The sequence below is a fragment of the Anopheles stephensi genome, chromosome 3 (assembly GCF_013141755.1).
Source record: "Anopheles stephensi strain Indian chromosome 3, UCI_ANSTEP_V1.0, whole genome shotgun sequence".
NCBI lineage: Eukaryota > Metazoa > Arthropoda > Insecta > Diptera > Culicidae > Anopheles > Anopheles stephensi.
Window position 1 is genome coordinate 83,854,080 of NC_050203.1, and position 21,664 is coordinate 83,875,743.

At 46.9% G+C, this 21,664-nt stretch overlaps 1 protein-coding gene and 2 non-coding genes across 9 annotated transcripts in view; 1 reads left to right on the plus strand and 2 right to left on the minus strand.

The window, feature by feature from the left end:
* Positions 1-21,664, minus strand: part of LOC118513779 (NADPH oxidase 5) — a 65,054-nt gene that overhangs the window by 36,923 nt on the left and 6,467 nt on the right. For 5 of the 7 annotated variants that reach the window (XM_036059960.1, XM_036059959.1, XM_036059958.1 and 2 more), the window contains exon 3: positions 650-744. In XM_036059960.1, coding sequence (XP_035915853.1) covers positions 650-744 — 95 coding nt within the window. Of the gene's footprint in view, positions 1-649; positions 745-2,686; positions 2,696-2,956; positions 3,032-21,664 lie in introns of those variants that run through there. The other 2 variants (XM_036059963.1, XM_036059962.1) reach the window with 2 other exon arrangements.
* Positions 2,267-2,340, minus strand: Trnat-agu. The gene has a single exon. It is a non-coding gene; the product is annotated as a tRNA-Thr (tRNA).
* Trnat-cgu lies at positions 2,847-2,918 on the plus strand. Its single transcript has one exon. It is a non-coding gene; the product is annotated as a tRNA-Thr (tRNA).

The following is a 21,664-nucleotide window of genomic DNA, read 5'->3' on the forward strand; positions in this document are numbered from 1 at the left end:
GTCGATTCAGATATGGTGTTGTATACATGAGACGTACAACAGATCCTTCCCAACAGTGTGTGTGTGCTGGTAGGCAACAGGGCTTTTGTTGAGGAAGGATTCAATTTGGCTGAAACTACTCGTGTTACTACTCGGCTATCGTACAATTTAATCTACACAATGGATGTGCCGCAGGGGCAGCCAAGTCCCTGACTGCATACAAGGTATATCCCACCAATCTGTGAGGCCACACCCGAGATCGACGATCGGGAAGAGGGTTGAAAAACGAGCTTACGAGGAACGCTCGGAACTGCGATGCTGTGTGGCAGATAATTCATAACCGTTTTGCTGCACCATTTCTTCCCAAGTCGGCGACTGCAGCAGCAAAAATTGGGTGAGCCCTCAATCGGGAGGTGTGTACGAGAATTGATTTTTGAAAAGCGAAATAAGGTTAATGTGAATTGATTTGCAGCACCCGGGCTGCGACTTGCGTTGAATGTGCTGCGTAATCATTGTGGGAGGTATGGACGATTTGGTCGAAAGGTCACGGATGGATTGGAAAACTTTTGCGGCGAGTTAAAAATTGATTTAAATTTGTGGAGGCAATCAGTTTTAACTGAGCTATTGTGAGCAAGACCTGTGAAGAATATTAAACTCGGCCGATACTTACGTCAGACGACCCTTGAGGTGTTCGATCCATTTATCCTGCACCAGGAAGTTCTCGTTGTCCATATCAAACAGCCGGAACAGATTTTGCAGAAACGTCTGTAAAGAGAGGAGAAGAAGCAGAAGGAAAGGTAAAGCACCGCTAGTGATGAAGATGTAACGCACAAAAATGGACGCCAGTGGAGCATGTTTTTTCGTGGTGTCTTTATTAGAATTGTCACTTGGGTCTCGTGATGGACCGCACGAGAGCACGCGGACAGCCAAACATAGCACAGGGAACGGGTGTACAGTTGTCGCCTACTGGCATCGTAAATGGTTCGCTGCAACACCGTCGCCGATGCCTTATGGGCGAGAATTTCCTCAAATCATTAGCCCTTGGACGGCTGGCTGGCGTAGCGGCATTTCTTTCCCTGAAAGGCCCGCCTCCCCGTTAAAACTCCCATCGTGGGCGAAGACTTCATTCCATCTTGAAGTGTGTTGAAGGTGGCGGTGGTGCTGGTGGCGGTGGCTCAATTACGCCTTTTGCGCTGGGCGATCGTGATTGTGGGGTCCTGCGACGGTGTCTGGATCGCTATGGACCCTTGGCGGAGCTCTCGATGCGAAAATGGGAGCAGCGTACGACGACACAGCCAACTTCCCTTAAAGCCGTGCTCTATTGCACGATTCCAGACCATTTCCTTTTTGTGCTAGGCCGGTCCGCCGGTCTAACTAAGGGTAGATCACGCGAAAGCCGGGTGGTTAATTATCGGCCGCAGGAATCCCTTGGAGACAAACCCACCGACGACGAGGTGGGGTGCGTTAGCTAAGGCGAGCACCAAACGTTGGGTTACATCGCGGCGTCGCGTTCGTGCGGTAGAATTGGAAGTCATTCAACAAACAGCATTCATCGACCCATGTTAACAACTTTATTTAATTGCCTCTCCAGTTGGTGGCATGTGGCAGAGACCTGGCTGGGGTAGCGAGACTGCCCGGAAAGATATGGAGAGGATGATCACACGCGCCTCGGAATGTTTCGCGGTGGCGGAGTGTTAATTATGCTTCGCGGCTTAATTGCACTTATTTATCTTCCATCGACAGTGGACAAGGGTACCCCCCCCCCTTGGGCTCGAAGTCATCGACCGTCGCAGGTGGAATTGAAGAATAAAATTCGCAATCCGAATGTGGGAAGATGGGGTGGCGGCCGACAACAGATGGTGCAGCAAATCCCATCCCGGCGTGAAATCCCAAACACGCGCCAGGAATCCGCAGCTAAAAGGGATTAAATTGGAGCTTGGCGGAGTGGAGCGAGCAATGAGTTAATCAACCTCGGTGGTAATGAGTGTGAAATCAGGAGGACACACACAAACGGGTTTCCGAAGTGAACGGCTTTTTATGTGGCATTACACCAGAGATCTGATTTAAAATATGTGGAAATGAAGATATTAAGTTTAGTAATGCGGTGTCGGGGATTAATAGGATTAAAAGCATAAAGCGAACGCGAGAGGTGTTTGGTGGTGATAAACTGTACAAAATCCGCATCACTGTTAACCAGAACCTTTCACAGCAAAATATCTGTTACTCATCTCTCCCCTCTCTCATCTACCTTGAGATCATCCCTTACGAAGGGGCTGAGGAGAGATGCAGGCTCCGGCGAGATTCGAACTCACGATCTCCTGTTTACTAGACAGGCGCTTTAACCAACTAAGCCACGGCGCCGAGATGTTGGGTGGGAGTAGGGCTAAAAATAAAAACATTTTTACCCCACACATTCCGGCCTCCGACAAAAAACACGCACACGAAATTCTGAATCGATCTAATTGTTCTCAATACTACATTTCATCACATCAACCTGCTTGGCGGCAGGCTGACGCACGCATATGCTAGTCGCGTTATTTTTAGCCCTTAATGGCCCAGATATTAAGGGTACTTTGTGGGGAAGTGTTCAGAAGACACGATTTGCACCACAGGTTAGTTACGTTGTATTGGATTTGAATTGACCAAGCGATTTGACACCCATATCAACCAAGAAAACACATGCTTCGTATCAGCTGTTTATACTTACTTATCATGTTTCAACAGCTGGAAGAAAATGATAAGAAAATTGAAGAAATGTTAACGACGCAACGTATGCCTGACTAGCATCTTCCTTCTTGCTCTCAGATAAGATCATGCTGATTGAGCAACTCCACCTGGACCGTTCCTAACGCCTCTTCCCTCACCTCGCCTCTTTAGCTCAGTGGTAGAGCGCTGGTCTCGTAAACCAGCGGTCGTGAGTTCAATCCTCACAGGAGGCAACTCGTGTGGTGAAGTCTTTTTTTGCTTCTTCCCACACACCTTTAATGCTCATTGTTTTATCGCTCGCAACAAATTAGGTTAATGATTTAATGTTTTTACGTGCTGGTGTTTGCCTCGTTTGATGAATTTCACCTACGTCCCTGACCTTAATTAGAGCAAATGATGGCGATATTTGTTTTTAACTCGCTCGCACTCGCCCGACAAAATTAGTCCGCGAGATTCGCGTAAAATCAAAGGCGAACGCTTCGAAAGGGGGTAAGTAAGAAGAATAAAGCGCACAATTAATGTGTGCTCCTAGGGCTTCCCAGGGCAAGGAATACTTAATGCATGCCTACACGCCATTAAACGATTCGAATTTTGTGATAATTAATTAACGACCGATTGCGTGCCGCCTCCACCACCTCCCGAGCGGCCGTTTATGCTCCCCAGAGCCGAGCGGCTCCTTTATAAGGAAGCTTTAAAAGCTTTCGGAGTAAAATCAGTCCAAAAACTCAGCTAACTTGCGCGCGCGCGCGTCACATTTAATTACCGGCCATCTGTTTGGTCGTTTTATTTGCATTGGCACAAAATGCCGCAGTTGGTCGAAGCTGGGAATCGATCGATCGGACTTGCTAGCAGGCCGACCCTATGACCCCTTATGTGGAAGCAAATTAATAGCATGTTGTTGTGGCAGCAGCACCGAGTAGCGACCGATTTGTCACCCCAGCGAAGAAACAATAATTTCTCCCCACTGGTGCATTGTGCTAATCGTGACCACCGTGGTTTGGCGGAATCTTAAAGAGACAGAGAGCTGTTCGAATAAATTAGATTAGCGGTGGCACGCTGGCAACCAATAAACTACGGCTGCTTCTTTTCCGCTGCTTTTCGCGTTAAACTCGCGAAAGCCACTCCGACTCTTTCGGGTCCATCAGCCAGGATCCGCTGCACTGGTTTTATCTCACTGCATTGTCACATAAACAACACGGGCGTCTTTCAACCGTTGGCTTCCAGCGGTCGGGTATGTGTTTAATAATGAAGCCTCCAATTGACGGCCTCCGCAAGAGCATGGAGGGAACTTCAATTCAATTACGATAAAATCGTTTCCACGTTTCAACACGGGAGCTTCTCGTGACGCCGAAGCGAGCGAACTTTAGCAGCAGTGGCCCCTGCAGAAAACTGTGTCATCTATTAGCCAAATTGATGGCGACGGGTTTCAATTAACTTTGCATTAGCGCCGGGGGCGGCGAGTGGTCTGATTTCGTTCGTGGCGTGTCAACTGATTTTTTTTGTGGGCAAAACGGCGGCCCACACTTGTCCGGGAAGTTTACGACCCGACAGGACCACACGTGGTTAGGAATTTGGATCAGCAAACCGTAAAGGCGACTGAAGAGAAGGTTGAGCTATTGGTGAGAAATTGTTGATATGATTTTACACAAATATCGTCTCAAGTTTTCTTTAAAGTATGTGTCCAAGTTATATGGAAATTAGCTTCACCTGCTACGCCATCATCTGCGTCCACTTCCGTAGCCATCACCTTTAGCTGCGTCCTATCGCTTTCTCCGCTGGTTACGCTAATGGGATTTTGTTCGTTGTCAATTTATTTCAATTATGGAGCTCTTATTCAAATTGCCCTTATCGCGGTTGCCACAGTATCCGGGCGCAGATAACGCTCCGGAGCTGCTCCTAGAAGACGACGACGCGTTACATTAGCTGGTGTCGCGCGAGGAAATAAAGCTAGACGAAAACAGGTCCCGGCGGTGGTGGCGATCCTGTGCGTGAAGTTGCGAACCCCTCGACCGACATGCAAACCGATAAGCACATAATGACGCGCATGATTAAGGCAAGGCGTTGGAGTTGGCGAAGAATTGCTCCTTGAAAGGGGCGCAACCGTCGCCCGGACGGCCATTGTCCGGTCCGTGGAGGCTCATACATATTCCCGGTGTCTAATCAATTTAATTGAGGTCTCGTTAGATAAATCGATCGACGGAACAAGTGCAACAAAATGGCATAATTGATCACACCAACTCGTCGCGTCAGGTGATCGGATGGTGGCGTTTGGTGACTCTGTCTTTGGAGTGTCCAGACTAGAGCTCAGCACAGAGGAGACGCTAGGAAGAGACTTGATGTACCCGTGTCTAAAGCTTGATCCTCAGTGACTTGCTTATTGGAGTCTCGGTTTAAAGGTACTCGAACCTGATGTTGATTAGTCCACGGTCGACCTCCAGTGATAAGATAGATAATATGCTGGTTAACAAAATCATTAAAGTCAAGTACAAAAAAGGAAGTTCAAAAAGCCTCGCTGTGGACAACTTCCTTTCTTTTTATCTTATTGCTATCTCTCAACGTGCCTTATCGGGCTCAGAAATTCTGAAAGTAACTGACATTTCTTCCTCTCTTCAACAACAACATACTTCCAGGGACAGCCTGTAGCCTCACGGCACAATCCAACACGAGCCTCGATAATGCGGAGATTAAAATCGTAGTGTTTTTAATTGCGAAAACTCGTTGCACCAGTTTCGGTCGATTCGACAGGTTTGGACACCTGCTGCTCGGTCGGGGAAGCCATCCACGTCTCTGACTGGTTGAAACGTTCTTTGAGATGGGCCGTTCTCTTTCATCCGGTGAAGCGGTCACTTTGCAAAGCTCTATTAGATCGCTTAGGGTCCTGAATGAACCTTTTCACCTTCCAATAACCGTTTGACCTAATCGATCTTTGAGCCGGTGGTGATGCAGCAGCACTGCATCACTGCATCCAGGGCTATGGCCGATCGTGCTATCTCTGCCGTTCGATCGCGGCACGTTCTGCTGGCGGCGCTTAATTACAGTGCACAAATACAAATCGAAGGCACTTTGCAATGCCAACAACCGATAAATGGATGCAACAACAGCTTATCTTTATCTGTTGGGCATACCCTTCCGCGCGGGTCTTTCGAGAAGCTGACTTCGGTTGGGCATGCTTCGGCAGTGGAACAAGATAAAAAAAGTTAACCCAGATAAATGTTTGGAAGGCGAATGCTAGGATGGAAGATATCGCATTTTTTGGAGGTGTCCCTTGATGATTCTGGAGTTGGCAAAAGCAGAGCTTAATGTCTCTGGTGGATTAATGCTGATGACGGAGATAATCAGGGTTTTTGTGGCGTTTTCAACAATCAATTTTGATCTTAACGGATCAGTACTGAGGACTTTTATAATATTTTGAAGTTAAACGATCTCTTTTAACTGATCAGAGGACTCGGTGGAGTTCAAGAATTCTTTCAACTTCAAATTTCTTCAATTATCTTCAATTATCTGAAGCTTGATGTGTAATATTTCTACGGAGTAGCATCTATTTCGCAATGTCTAGCAACAAGTGTCTGCTACTCGTCCAAACTCGTGAACAGAAGCATCACATGACGCATGACGCTCTAGTCACCTCGGCACGCGAAAAAGTTGTACTCCATTTTCTTTATCGCCTGCAGCAGTCGAGCAGCTGTGCCTCTCAACCGCGGCCGGACATTCGGTGGACAGCCCCACCAACATCAATCCCTACCGCGGTGAACGTGTCCGTTCGAAGAAATCCTTGAAACTTGAAATCCTCCAACTCCAACGGGGTGGAGCTAAATGTTCCGATTGACATTCAACCGACAGGCAGTGTAACCGCTGGTCAGAACCGATTGCTTCTAGACTGATTTTGAGCAGCCGCAACCGAAAACGTTCGGATTCTAGTATGCGTGCGTGAAATAAAAAATGGTGAACGTCAAGCGATTGGAGGAGAGGGCCTCTGCAACTGCAGCAGCGTGGCGTTCGAGTAGATATACAGGTACAGATCGGGGTGTTCGATTACATAAGTTGGCTGCAGTCTCGAACACCTTCGTCCGGCACACGCACTTGTACGGCGGGCGGAAACAGGTGGCGTACACTTCACACGGATGGTAGCCTAGTTCGCGCGAAATCGACTCGCACTGCGTTGATTGGCAAAGGTCGAGAGCGAACGGTGCACGACCGATCGCGGGAGAACGGTGTTGTTGTGGGTGACCGGTCCCGGGAAGGTTAAGTGGAGACTGCGTTTTTTGCAAACATGAAACTAATTTAAATAATTTAAGCACGTCCGCAACAGGCCGAGTGCTCCAAAGAGTGATCCGATTTTGAAGCTCCTTATGTGATCGTTTCCAAATCCGTTATTTTGTTGTTTAAGTTAGGACCATTTAAATCAAGATCGTATCGATATGGTTTCTTTTAGCCGCACTCACTAATGATGTTTAGCAGCACATGACTCACACCAGACTCGCCTGACATCGATGACAAAACAGACAGAACACCCCCAGGAATGACAGGTGACTGCAACAAGGCACAACACCGAAGCAAAAGGTTGTTCTAGACATGATGGCGACGTAACTCACTCTGGTAGTTTGCAAACCATTTTTTAATTGTGCCAAATGTGACAGACCTTCGGGTACGGTGCGTTTGAAACTCCTACATTGGGATGCTGTCAGGCGTAGGTTGATGCCGCCCTCGTTGCCTCCCTTGCGAGATATCCCTTCCAGCGATCGTGACCCTGATCTTGACTATTACCGGCGCGATCGTCATAAATATGTCGGTCAAGGAAAGTGTGTGTGTGTGTGTGTGTGTTTATGACGTTTGATTATTTATTACACACTTGCCATTCAGTATGAGTCAGGCGGCTGTGATAACGTCTAGGTAATCTTGGCTGCTGGAAAAGTATGTCAGTCTCATACACACGCAGGTTACGATGTGTTTTATTTATTCAAGCTCAACCACTTCGACGAGCATTACTTCCTGTCACCAGTTGCCTTCACGCCACACACTTGATATTGATCGACATTCCTCGGTAGGACTTCTCCCATCTGCCTCTTCTCCCTTTCCGTTTCGGTTCCAACAAGCATGAATTCGCCACTCGAAACACAGATTTGAGATTTGCATAACACTCACAACGCTCCAGCACACTTGAGCCGGCAATCGAATTGTTTTGGAGTGAGATCAATCCACGAACCGTCGATGCCCCAAAAATATTGATGGTGAAGGTAAGAGTGCCAGATTTAGCAACATTCGACTTGCCGAAGAAGTTGGAGGACATCCCAAAACCGGGAAACAGGAGAACGAATGGTGGATGGTCGAAGCAGTCGGCAGTTCCCTCTTTATGGGCGATCTGTTTACTCGAGGGCGTAGTTTTTATGTGTGACCGAAATGTGTTTTCCTTGTAATGTCCAGCCCAGCAAATTGCTCGCTTTTGCTACAAATTTAATGGCCGACCACCGCAGACACAGGCGATGGATCACGATGACTGTAATTATGGTTAATCTCGGTCTCTCTCTTTCTCTGTCTTAAGGGGGGACTCGTTGGGGTTGAGTTGAGGACTTTGGTAACAAGACTACACCCGAAAATTTACAGATCGCTGTTTTGCTGAAAGCCGTACAACTTTAAGCGCGTTAAATGGAGCAGAAACTGGTTCGAGTGATGCTACCCTTTTTTGGAAACGCGATACATATGAGAAACGGACTCACTGTGACTGAAGAACTTTTCTGTGGAGCTATACTCCCTTGTGGACCCTAATAGTAATTAAAACCGCCTATACGCTACGATGATGTCCAAGAGTTTGACAGTCACACGAAATTCTACTCAAGCAGGTGAAATCGAAAATGAAAATATCAATTTACCGCCCAAAAACGGTAGGCCTTCATTACTGGTGATGCCGACCGCTACGGTTAGAGGTTAATGCTATATGCCGTAGACCTCACAGGTCTGTAAGGTCCCGATCTCAAAAAAGGACAAAATTGATTTCCTTGCAGCCTTGCGCCCGAGCGCCCAGAATAGACCGATAGTAAGTCTCCGTCCCAGTAATTATACTGCCGAGAGACTGGACCCGCGTCTCCATTCTCAGGGGAAATCGGAGATCAGTTTCTAAAAATAATAATAGTTCAAACACGCGAGTTGCGGAAGAGCGTTCCCGTGTTTGAACGATTAATCACCTGCCATAAGGCTTTCTCGTGCGTGCGTGCGTTGTATCACCACCCATCTAACCCCCAAAACGGCTGCTTTTCTGCGCACTGACACAGGTGTACAACCCACCATCATCATCATCATCATCATCATCATCCTACCGATCCACCGGTTGATGGTGGATAATTTTGTTTATTTTGTGGTGCCCGGTGCAACGAAATATTTTGGGCATTTGTTTTAACCGTTCCCTGGTAAGCCCTCCATTAATCAGTAAAAGCTGTCGAAATCGAAGCAAATATATTTTTAACCTCCCACCGAAAATGGCTTATATTTCAATTTCACCGTTTAGAAACAGTCGTTCGGGGAGGTCAAGGTGTGTGTGTATGTGTGCCGAGATAATCTCTTTTTAATGCCACACACCACATCATTTGAACCTGCCCGGGGTTTGGTAAACACGCTTGGTCCGTGTTCAGAGTCGCCGAGGTCACGCTATCTGATTTTACTCACACGATATTCTTTTCTTGGCGCTTTTCTTTGTAGGTAAGTCTTCGGAAGTGACATCAACAACATTCCTGCAGAAGTGAAAATGTTGAGCGATGGAATCGATGAGCAGATAAACAGGTGGCAACAAGTGCAACCATATGGGAGAGAGAAAACCTTCCCCCGGCGGAACATTGAGACCTCACCACGCTGATAATGGGTTCTCGCCAGAGGGCGCTTTCAGTCCAAACCACGTAATTGGCTCTTCTTAATCTGATTTGGCAACTTAGGAGGCACATAATTAGACGATAATGCCATCGGCCTCACGGAGTGAGTGTTTGTGTGCCCCGTGTGCCTACAGAAGCAAGAAGCGTGGATAAGCGTTGCTTCAGGGGTCGACCGGCTCTGCACCGGGGATTAAGATGTTTCGTGCAGGAAATTGTAGGAAAAGCTGCAGGGGTCCACCACCTGTTCACTGTTTCAATCTGATTTCTTAACGGTCATTGACCAGGGGGAGACAGAGAGAGAGAGGCAGGTGATTTGTATGTTTCCCACAAAACGAGTTGAAGTTGGTGCAAAACACAGACTTCCCTCATCGGAATGTTCTGTGCGAAATGGGAGGAATTCTGTTACTCAAATATTTTGCTTCGTACGATCGTATGGCGCTGATAAACAAGATCCACGGTTTACCTTAGGTTCCACTTAGTATCGTTTAGTCTCCAACCTTCTTCAGGCATGGTTGGAATGCCCTCGGTTGGGAAACGGTGGACCTGCGTGCTAATGATTGATAGCGGAAACTGGACGAATGACGAGAAAACCAGACCAGCTTTACTGCTGCCCGAAGGAAGTTTCTTGTAGGATATTGAAATGGAAAGGAGTAGAAAATAGCAATTCCTCCCTTCTTTTTGCACCATCTTTAACTCGTTTGGCGTTCCGGAGACCTAATCGGACCGGAAATGCTACCGCGTAGCACCGGAGCTATTAATTGTTTCATTACAAAACGATCTCAATGTAATAACACGCTAATTAGCCACCAGTTACGGGTGTTTTGTAGATAGCTTTTTACTACATTTTTATTGACATGCTTGCGAGAAGTCATGCTGCTAAGAAAATATTCGTGTAGCTACATTCTTCTCGATGCCACCGGTGGCTCAGTAATAATTCATTTCTTGTGATTTCGAAATTTTTACCACCAACAGTGTTTTGGACCGTACGAAAGATCATATGGGGGATCTTCTTGAGTGAATTATAACCCTGTTTTTGATGCTTGTCATGCGAGCTACGATACGATGGTTGTCCATCAGATATTTATGGTGAAAAATAATTTACTGACGAGATGTTGCCGTTGGCGTGAGCCAACCATCTGCAAACAGGTGACTGGTGTAATTATTATAATATGGCCGTTATTCCATCGCCGGAAAAGTGCGTTCCCTTTATGGTTAATGAATTGATTATGGGTACGCACAAACATATTTACCAACCTCGCCACATTGACCCAGTAGTAAAAATCGAGAGGACCTGCTTCAGACAGAATCACTTCGTGTGAAATGTGTCGGGCAGATGACACCCTTTTTACTACCAAGCGCAGCCGTCGGTGTGAGAAAATCGGTAAAATTAATCGAGCAATAAATTTATGTCCTACCACGAAAGAGCGGGTAGAATTAGCACATCAATCGCGGTCGCGCTCGCGTTTCGAAGGCATTTGTCTTCCTGTACGCGTTTCTTTTCCCCCCTTCAACCTTTGTTCTTTAAGTGGTTCCTTCCGACTGCTTCGCGAGCAATTGCTGCTCCTTCATGCGTAACCATCAACGTGCTAATTTTCGCACCTTTTTTAGGCACATTTTGGCCGGCCGGCCGGTGATAAATTACGGACGATCCCGGTTGCAGTGGGGATTTGGGACCCGGTCGGAGCTTCAGAGCAAAACCTTTGGTAGCCGACGATCAAAGAAAGCAGCAACCGTTTAGGACGATCGTACGAACGATCCGAACGGTACGATAAGCAACGAACCCTCTTCGAACGGGGATTCCATATAAGGAATCCAGGTGAGTAAACGGAGCCCTTTTTCCTTTTGCGGCATCGGATACGGCGGATGGACGAGACACACCCGACACAGTTGCGCGGTGGAAGCTGAGAGGGAAAACTGGAATAAATTTTCCACCCGGCCTGGGTTCAGGTCCGGGCAGGTGACTCTGCGATGGAGGGGTCTTAAACGCATAGCGGGAAGAAGGTTGAAGGAGTAGAAAAACGGGAGGGGAAATGTTTGTGGAGGGCAAACAATTTCGCGATCGCGTGATAATGAACCATGATGTTGCACGTCATGTCCGATGAGCATGATAAGCGGTGGAAATTGAAAAACGGTCCATATTGGTGTTTTTGAGGAGAGAAAGAGGTAGTAAACGGTATTTAACTTAATATTTTCTATCTTTACTTTAAATTTTAGGAAATCCCCTAAACCTCCAAAACATAAGTACCAGAAGACCTCCAATATACAAGCCTCCAATCATTCCACTCCCGTCACAATTAACACATCACTCGTTGTATTGTATCGAAATCCTTTCGCTCAACTGTTAAGCGCACACTTTCGGGCTGTGCCAATGCTTTTATTTTTGATCGGCTCAAAATTGGCATAAATTCGGGTGTCGCTGTCGTCCAGGGTTTGGTGGCTTAACCAACCGGTTCGGCTGACAGATCTTTCGGCGGACAGTTTCGGACGTCCCGTGGCGTTTGCTCCCTCAGGAATCGAAATGCAATCGCGGAGCGCGTTCCATCATTTTAATTAACTCGTAAACATGCAGCTACTTCAGCTGTCGAGTAGTAGTTGAAAGGGTTTTGGGAGCTTGAGGATTATGCAAATGTATTGTGCTTTTACTTTCTTGAGCGATTGGCATGGAGTATGTAAAAATCTGGTTGGGTCTTTTATGCCAAAGATCACTGTGGAATAAATTAAATGAAAAGGGGTCGGGAATGGTGATAACTGATAACTGAGGCCTCGTCTCTATGGCTACTGATCTTAGTTACTGATTGATTCACTTGTCCCTATTAGTATTAAAAATTCATTTGAAGTTCATTCATTGTGTTCATTCTAAAACTGCCGATCTACCTTCCACATCCAAACTTTGAAAATATCTCTCCCGCTGGGTGGATACAGCACTGCAGTGAGCTCATTCAGAACAGTAGCTCTCTACTTGATGTTTTTGGGGTCTTAATTCCAACGCAAAATAAAGCCAAACGCCAACCCGATCTCCGGATCAAGTGCATGCAAAAGCCAATTGCACGATTCTCAACCATTATTCAGAATGCTCTGTCGATCGTTTACTTTTTATTCCTTCACTTCCCAAAAAAGGGACTTAAGGAGCAGAGTTTCTTGGAGCACGTCTTTCTTTTTGCACTCCCTCTTTCTCCCCCTATTGATTGAGCAGATTCTTTCAAATCGAAAAGCAAGCTTGAGTTGAACTGAAGAAAATCCAATAATCATTAAATCATGGCTGCGCGAGTCGTAAAATTGGTTGTTTTACTTCGCTCGACGAAGATATCCGCAGCGTATCGTATGCGCAGCTCTGTTTTCTGCTGTTGAGATGAATAAATTGCATTTTCCCTCCAGGATGGATGATAGGGGGAGAGGGGGACCCAGGGTTTGAACTTTATCAATATAGGCAGCCATCCTTGGCTGGCTGAAGAATCGTGAACCATCCAACGCGCCAAAGGATTAAATGAATTGTTGCGGTTTTCGTTTGCGGGCGAGTGCGATGAGATGAATTGCATGGATCGGTGCAGGGATGCCATCCACGCCCGATGGCATTTCTTTTCAACCCCGAACGGAATCACGTCACGCAAATCCGCCGCGTACGCCCCTACGCGGGCTTGCAAACAAAGCCGTAATAAATAAATTGGCTTGATTGTATCTCTGGCCTGGAGTATCGTGAGTCGTCATGTCGCTTCGCTGCCAGGGAGAAAAACATTTCCCACAAGAGGAGGGAAAGACTTTAGCAATGACCTCTCCGGATGATTGGTTTGACATCGACCCTTGCTGGGCTGGGGGGTGAGCGAGCAAAGTCCGGGATTTCAGGATCAATGAAAAAGGGAGTTTTCATCAGCCGGGTTGATTGGCTTGGAGAGATGCAGGAAATGATAATGTGATTTGCGGTTGGGTTGGGCCGCAAATTGAACGAATGATCATGCGAACTTATTTATTAGGCTTTTGTTTCGTGGCGTTCCATACGTGACCAGGTAAGGGATGAATTTAATGAACAAAAAAGCACACGACGGGATGTTTGCCTTTAATTTCTTAATCCAAAACATCGCTCCCCGGCAGCCATGCCAGCCGTAACAGGTGAATGCCGGTTTGGTCCCCAGTTTTTGCAAATGCATGCAAATAATGTTGCCAATTTAATGTGAAATGCATATGCCCCTTCGATTTCAGCATGCTTAATTTGATCGATTTCCGATTAACCTCGCATCGGTCACATGTGCACCACGCGAAAGGTTGGCCCATTAAAATAACTCCTCGCTCCACAGAACTCCGGCTCGACGGCGAACCTTCCTTGGTGCATGATTTAAATATTTGATTCCAGTCCGTAGATAATTCGCTGCCAGCCTTCTTGCTCTCACGCGGTCGTTTCTCACTTTTAGGCCAATTAGGCGAAATGGAGGGCTTCTACCTGCGGAGAAAGACGAACAGGACGGACGGAACAAGTTCGTTTGCTAAACCAAGCAATCAAAAAGGACATTGGCATTGCATCGTGTATATCACCGAAGTTTTGTCCAATTTTGGCACACCGTGTCCTTCACGTGGCTGGAAGCTTGCCGGAGCGCAGAATTGCATAGAAATCAATTTGCTTTGGAGTGTGTGTCTGTGTGTGTGGGGGGCAATAGAAAGGCGAGATCTGTAGCGATTTGCCAATATGCAGCTCTGTTGGAATGCTTCGTTTCGTGCACTGAACAATGCACTTCGCGCAGAGGTGTGTCTGTCTGAAGACTCAATCGTCTCGATGGGAGGACTAATACGCACAGGGCAAACAAAAACGAAACCTGCCAGACAGATCTCCAGCTCTTCAGTCAAGCAGGCAGGCAAAATTAGATGATGAGGTTGATATTGAAGCTTCTCAATCGATCGGTTCCAGCGGGGTCCGGCCAATTGGTCGGACGTGATCTCGTTTGCACCTGGAGGGAGGGAAGCGGGAGAGCTGCGTGCAGAGAGGAAGAGAGGTGAGCTCTGGCTATGCGAAGGGAAGGGCCTTCGGAATTGGTTTATGCGCAAGCAGTGGCGCTACCTTAAAAGGAAGCGTTGATTGAACCTCTTAATCTTCAGCGACGAAAACCCGAAACGAAACGGGCCAGGGAAGGTAGGGTAGAGACGACCTGAAAGGGGGAGGGGAATGTAAGGAGGAGCTGAGCATTGCTGCACACACGAGCAGTGAAAGACGGCCGGGGCTAATTTTCTGCCTCATTTGGGGCGCGTAACGCTTGGTGGCGGCGTGGTTGCCGTGGCACAAAGATTGGGAAGCGCCTGGTAGAAGCTTGCAAAATTGACAAGCCCGTGACACGACCGTGGGAAGGAAGGGAACTTGAGAGAGGGAGAGAGAGGGAGAGACAAAAAAGAGCTCAAAGATTAAGAGCAGTTCACTGAGTGACGCGTTTAGGGAAAACTGCGCCCGGCAGTAAGGGTAGGGCAACAACTACGCGGACAGAAGAAAAGGAAATCGTATCACCTGCCAACAGATTTGGTGATGGTGTGGAATTGGTAGCAAGGTTTTTTTTGGTGTCCAATCCTACCAACCTGGCCAAGGTTTGAGGCTGAACTGTTCGCTCCAACATGTGCATAAAGAGCAAAAATTAACGTCCATAGCCTTCACAGAGGTGGGCAAAGAAGTTGAGCGCTTGAGATCAAGTACTGGCGAGGGTAGATCATCATCATCGTCATTTGGGCTTATTACTGTTGGATAGGGTGGAATCTATCATAATTGTTTTACTGTCTTTAGAATCTGTTTTATTTGGATTTAATGCTTTATGGGATATTGTATAGTTAGTATAGATCGATTGGGCAAGATAATGAACTACGAATGAACTCCTGGATTGATCTACTAAGCTGTCATTGGAGAAATGAACATTGATATGAACAGCGAGGAACAGAACCTTAACTCAAAGTCGCCAAGCTGCTATGGGGAAAAAATCTTAATGATCAACACTTTATCCTTACTTGATACCTCTGTAAAGTTCCCCTTGCAAAAAAAAACCGCCTAAAGGGCTCTCACACAGGTCTCGTGTAATTCCTCCCAGCAGCAGTCGTTAAACGAGGACCGTGTAGTGATGCCCTGTTTGCTCCCCCCTTTTTTTTTGCTCTCCTTTAATGGGTTCATTTTTCCTTCATCCAGGGGTTTTTTTTTATTGCTTGTTACATATTTACCATTCCAGACAACTTGAACGCCGCTCGCGATTTTTGAATGCTTGCCCTTCGGAGCTTAAAGCCTTCCCGCTTGTCAGACATGCCCGGCCTTTGGTTAATGTGTTTTGTGCCAGTGGCCACCCACCCGAATTTTCTTTACTCCCTATCAAAAAAAGGGGCATGCAGTCGTGCCGATTTTAGGTGGCAATTACTTCGCCGGTGGTCCAACATCGGATCGATGTTTTAAAGGGCCGAAACCGAACAGGCGCAGAAAAAGCCATCAAAAAAAGGCCTCGTTGGTCGGTGGACATTTTCGGGATGTGAACGATTTTCTGCACCAGCTTTGGGGGTTTGTACAAGTTGTCGTGTTTTTTTTTTCTTCTGATGACTTTGCCATCGACTCGAGATTGACTGGATCGCTTACGGTGAAGCATAATACAGATATAACAACTTGTATCGAGGAGCCGTCCATGTTTCGTGGAGATGTTGAAGGGCGTTCGGCAGCATTCTCCGAGTCATCGTCCAGCAGTTTGCGTGTTGCCGAAAGTACGCCTGCACGCAATTACTTCTCAACTGCGAATGTTCTGTTGGACTTCCACGGGGTGGAGAGGAGAAGATCTTCGAAAACGCGATCTGTCACGTTACTTGGCAAATGTGTTGCATTCTTATCTCACCAAGACGCTACAACACCTCCGCAGCTGGGTTGAGTTTAAGCAATGTTACGTCGCTTATCTTATCGGATCGTCGAAATCAAGAATACGAAAGACGCCAAATAAGCAAACGAGGACGTGAAAGGAATAGTGGGAGCTCTGGCAGAAGGCCCTCCGGTAAGGAGGACTCATTTGCTCTTTAATTAACGCAAATTAACGCGTTTCTTTAGTAAAACGTCATCAAAACACGTGTCGCTCGTCGCACGCAAGTAGTATTACATACAGGCCATCATGTCCAACGTTTAATTGTAAGATATTCGTAATATGCTGATTCCAATATCCTAAGTCTTCTATTTTTACGTAAGTCAAATGCTTCAGATTCGGACTACCCTTGGATGAGATTTTCGAAAGTACTGCACATCCAACCAGAAACACAACTAAAACACCCTGCCAAATGTTTGACCCAAGCCAAACTTTGTTCCACACGGAAGATTTATGGGCTTTTGATACGATCGGTCAGATATCGCACCAGACATCCCACAGAAGAGCGCATGCACAGCAACTGCACACCTTCATCCCTCGATTGGGCATTTATTTCCCGCATAAATTTTGCAAACTGCCAGCCGAATGAGTATGGTAGATCTTTCATCGCCACGATCGCGAAAGTAAAGATCGCGTTCGGTTGCCGCAGCCTTGGCAGCGTTCGGAGCGCGAGCATCATCGTTCGACCACGGGGCGGATGTCGGGAATGTCAGTTTACCATTTCATTAGCTTGACGGCTACGGGTTGACACTAATTAGGCGCGATCGGATCGGTTTGAATGTTTCCATCCCTTGTACCCTCGGTGATGATCGGGCCTGGTGTGCTGCATCGACGATTATCCGCTACAAAAGCCGCATCGAATCGAATGCCTTTCGAAAGGCCGATCGGGTGGCATTAGAAGGGAGAACCGGTGGACCGGTGGTGGAATCGGTTATGCATTATGTATCGCAAAGAACAGCCGCCCGAACCAGCCAGGTCGGCCTGTCGATTGCGGTTGACTTCAACGGGCGTCCGCCCTGTACGTTGAACGACAGCCCAACAGACAGCGCACTTCAAAACACTTGCAAACAAATTTCATACCTTACGCTTTGCAACGAGGGAATAATATTTTGCACAGCGAGCATGCGCTGCTAATCGTACCCACGCCATCGGAGGCATCCATCGGCAAGAGACGTTTTGACACACCCTGAATGTGCGGCAGCAGCAGCCTCCTTCTGTTACGATTCTGTCACTACTGCTCGGAGCGCTATGAATTCCCTGCGGGCGTGTAAAGAGGGTGTAACGATTTTGACATTTAACGATACACACACACGGGAATATTGGAATGATGGCTTCGAGCATGTGTACCGGCGTGTCATTAATAATCGTCTAATGGCCGCTATTGCTTAGCCCGAAAGAATACATTCGCACGCCCCTCGATTTGCAATGGAATCGTACCCGATGCGCAGCAGACAATGTGAGGCGCGACAATGCAAAAGGACCCGCGGTGTTGCGTTTGTTTCAGCCCAGCTGGCTGGTGACAAGGCGTAGGTTTTATTGTAACGAGCTGTACGAAAAACCGTTTTTGATCGTTAGATTGAATTAATGCGACACACGATCGTTTGGACGCGGGGAACGATCGCGTCCAAGACACATGGTCATGGTGGCGGCGGCGGCAACACACACACTGCCGGTGACAGTAAAGCCTGCCTTTTACTGTCGCATTAGACAGGTCGCAGTCGCCAATGTCCCCCCTGCGTGTGTGTTTCTGATGGACGCGATCGTCTACACAGTGTGTGACGAAAACCTGTCGTACTCGGATTACCGTTTTTTTTCGTTTCTATCGGCAGAGCCCCGGAGAAACTGGTCGATGACATGAAGCACCTGATCTGCTTGGCGGGTCTCCAGCCGCGCAAAACCCTGACTCAAGTAGAGTTGATCTCATTTTGTTTGATTGTCTAGCTGAAATGTTCCAACCGGCAGATGGATTGATGGTGAAACAGTGAGCGTACTGTTCACCCCCCAAAAAAATAAGCATTCTGGTGGCCAAAAAACAAAGAAGCGAAGAGATGCAAGGAAAAGAAAATAGGAACGTGTTGGCCTGACATGATCGATAACTACTTGCCGGAGTTATGATTCGAACGCTCCCCCTGAGCATGTAAAGTCTCCCCATGCGCAGACAACCTGTTCGAGGCACGTCAAGGGGTCTTTGGAAAAGAGACACATCTAGTGTTTCCGTTCCCGTTCGTGAAGTGAGTCTGAGCTACTCAAAACAAAACAAAAAAACGTCTTCCAGCTCCAGAGTGCAGCCAAAAATAATATTTTTGAAGCTAAAATATGGCTCTTTAGCTCGAAATGTATCACCGATTGGAAAAGTCCAGTGAAAGTCTCCGGTTGGGAGTGACTTTCAAAGTGATAGTTTGCTAATGTAGGAAAAAAGGTTTCACACGCAAATCAACTTAAATGGTACCATTTTGCCATGCTCCCCTTCAAAAATGGTCCACTACCTCGCAAAATCAGAGGAACTGAACGATAGTTTAAGCGACTAACCTAACCTCTTTTGCACTCCAACAGGTCCCGTTCGACCCGTTGAACGGTGAACTAATTAGTATTTTACGACCCGTGGTGTCAGTTTAGTTTGGCACATTGTATTGGTTACGTCTTCGGCCCCTTCTTCAGAGTTCAAAATGAGCGAATTCATTAGCAATGGGGATCACAGCTACCGATCGGCACCTGCTGCCGTGTGCGGACATTCAAATCCTCCCGATAGAAAGGCCATCCGGGCACTGGTTCGGGAGATTGACTCGGGGCAAACAAGAAAACGGTCGGCCTAGGATTGGCAAACAAATGAGGATTTAGTTTGTACAGTGATGTTCGTGGTGAGGTGACGAAAAAGTTTGCGGATGTCGTATATTTGCTTTTTTGGGGTTGAGCCAAGTTGCTACCGGGGACAAGACTGTGTGAGCAGAAGGCTTTTTAAATATGCTTTGTGGGATTATTTGTACAGTAGCTGTTTTTTGGGTAAATAATGAGCAAAACATAGGGGTAAATATACATCCGAGGACAAGTTTGACGACAGGTAGATCATCATGAAATTAGTAACAATTTCTAACTCCGTTATAGAGAAAGAATGAAAGACGCATTGTGTAACGCTGCTTGACCGCAAGATGAACACGCCGAAAGACAAATGCCACTTGATGCTCTCCGAGGGCTCTTACCGGATGTCAATGTCAATGGGGTGGGAACCCAACAAGCGAACCAAGCAACCAACCACCTGTCCAGCCTAAACATCCTTGTACCCACAACAAACAAGGCCGTACTACCTCGACAGCAATGCTCACAGTTTCTAGCAACAAGCCGCACAACAACAGCACCGCTGAGGCTTTGTCTTGAACGAACGACCGAACTTTGCGTTCAAAACACAGCGATCCCTCTCGGTGGAAACTAATAAATTCAATAAGTTTATCTTGCACTCAATATCTCTCTCGTTTTCTCCTTCCTGCCGCGTTTTGCTGGCGGGTTTGCTCCCCTTACCGTGGGGCAATCATCATCATCATCATCATCATCAGCTTCATCCACTGCTTTCCCATCACCAGACACGATCACCGTTCGATTCATCCGAGAAGAAAAGGGAAAACCCCGCGGTCAGGTCATTATTCGTTGCACCGAGAGATGTGTCGAGCCCTCGCGAGAAGACTTTGGAGCCTTCGACGCTTAAGGCCGCTGCTTCGATGCTATCGATTGGCGATTTTTATCGATTATTAGTCGCAGCTTATTAACTCTCGAATAAATTACGCCTCGCGAATGAGTCTATCGGCATCGCGAGACCGGGTGCGCGGTTTGTGCTCTTGAAGTGTTTTACGATCGAGTGTGTCTCTTCGAAGGGTCCGTGTGCTTCGGCCATGCAAAGGTGGCATAAGGCACCTCGGGTCTCGGGTTCGAGCACGAAGAAACTGCATCGTTTTGTGCGCCAATTTCGAAGAGCTTATGTCACCTTCAGGCGACCTCGTCCTGGTCTGTACCACGGCCTAAAGTAAGCCAATTACGAGAAAGCGCAAGAAAATTTGCATTTCGGGCTCGTAAATTAGGTGCAAAATCTGTACGACCGCTTGAGTTTGATTTTGGATCGCTGTTTTATACGATCGGTTGGTACCTCGCCGTGATGATGTTGTATTGTGAGAAAGCACCTGTGTGCGATGGGAATGAAAGAAATGATTGTCACAGCAGTCAACAGCATCCAAACCACGGCGTCAATAATTCGCTTAATGTAGAGCCTGTTGATGCTGATCGCTGTACAACGTTCCCCAATTTTTTTGTCTTCTGTTAAATGCCATCTTAAATCAGTTAACCCAAGCTGGCCCAGCTTTTGATTAACAACCCCTCGGTCTGGGAAAATCTATCATCACTCATGTGGTGTGTTGAACCGAGCCACCAGCTCGCTCATTGGTGGCATTTGAAGGATGCCTGTGAGAGGCTTCGAAGCAGGTGAACAGAGCAGAAAAAAAAGATCTAATTTAATTTACATCTGATAAATTCCAATCAAAGCCACAAATCTCTCAAAGCCTCATGTTCGTTCGGCCCGGTTGTTGCCTACTCGGGTTTCCTATTTCCATGGGAATAGGTGCGATGTAAAAGCCGTTCAAAAACGAGCATGAAAACGGGTTCGGGAGGAGAAGAAAAAGTACACATGCGTAGCTATGTTTTGCTAGAGGGCAAAGACTCATAAATTTAGTGTAACATGGACAAAAAAAATCGAGTAAGATGCTTTTTATTTACAATTTTTGAAATTTGACGTGCGTGAGCCGTCACACGTTGCTTGGATGCTTGATCTCGAGTTCATGCGACATGCAACATCGGAGATTGCCGGAGTTCATGCGACATTGCTCTTGTTGCTAGCATATTGTGCTTTTTAACTTTGAGACATTCATTCTACATCGAAATACTAGTCAAAATAAGCGTCTCTTAGTGTACAGAAAACAATGTAGCGCGATTATGAAAAAAGAATTAAATAAATAAAATTCAAATTTATGTCACACCCAACGCTCGGCAGTAAATTAAATCTTCCACGACGATCACCATCATCATTCCTTTTCATCGTTCGCCGGGTGTTAACAGCCGGCCTGTATCGTAAAACTGAACAAATGGACACTATTCTACGCAATATGGGCGATGGGATGGGAACGCTTCAGGTCGTTCCCCGAAGTGAAGGAATATTTTGCTCAAAGCCGTTTACTGTGCATCACTGTGCGTCTGTCCGTTTTGGGCTATCTTCATAAGGTTTTGGTGGTGCAAAAG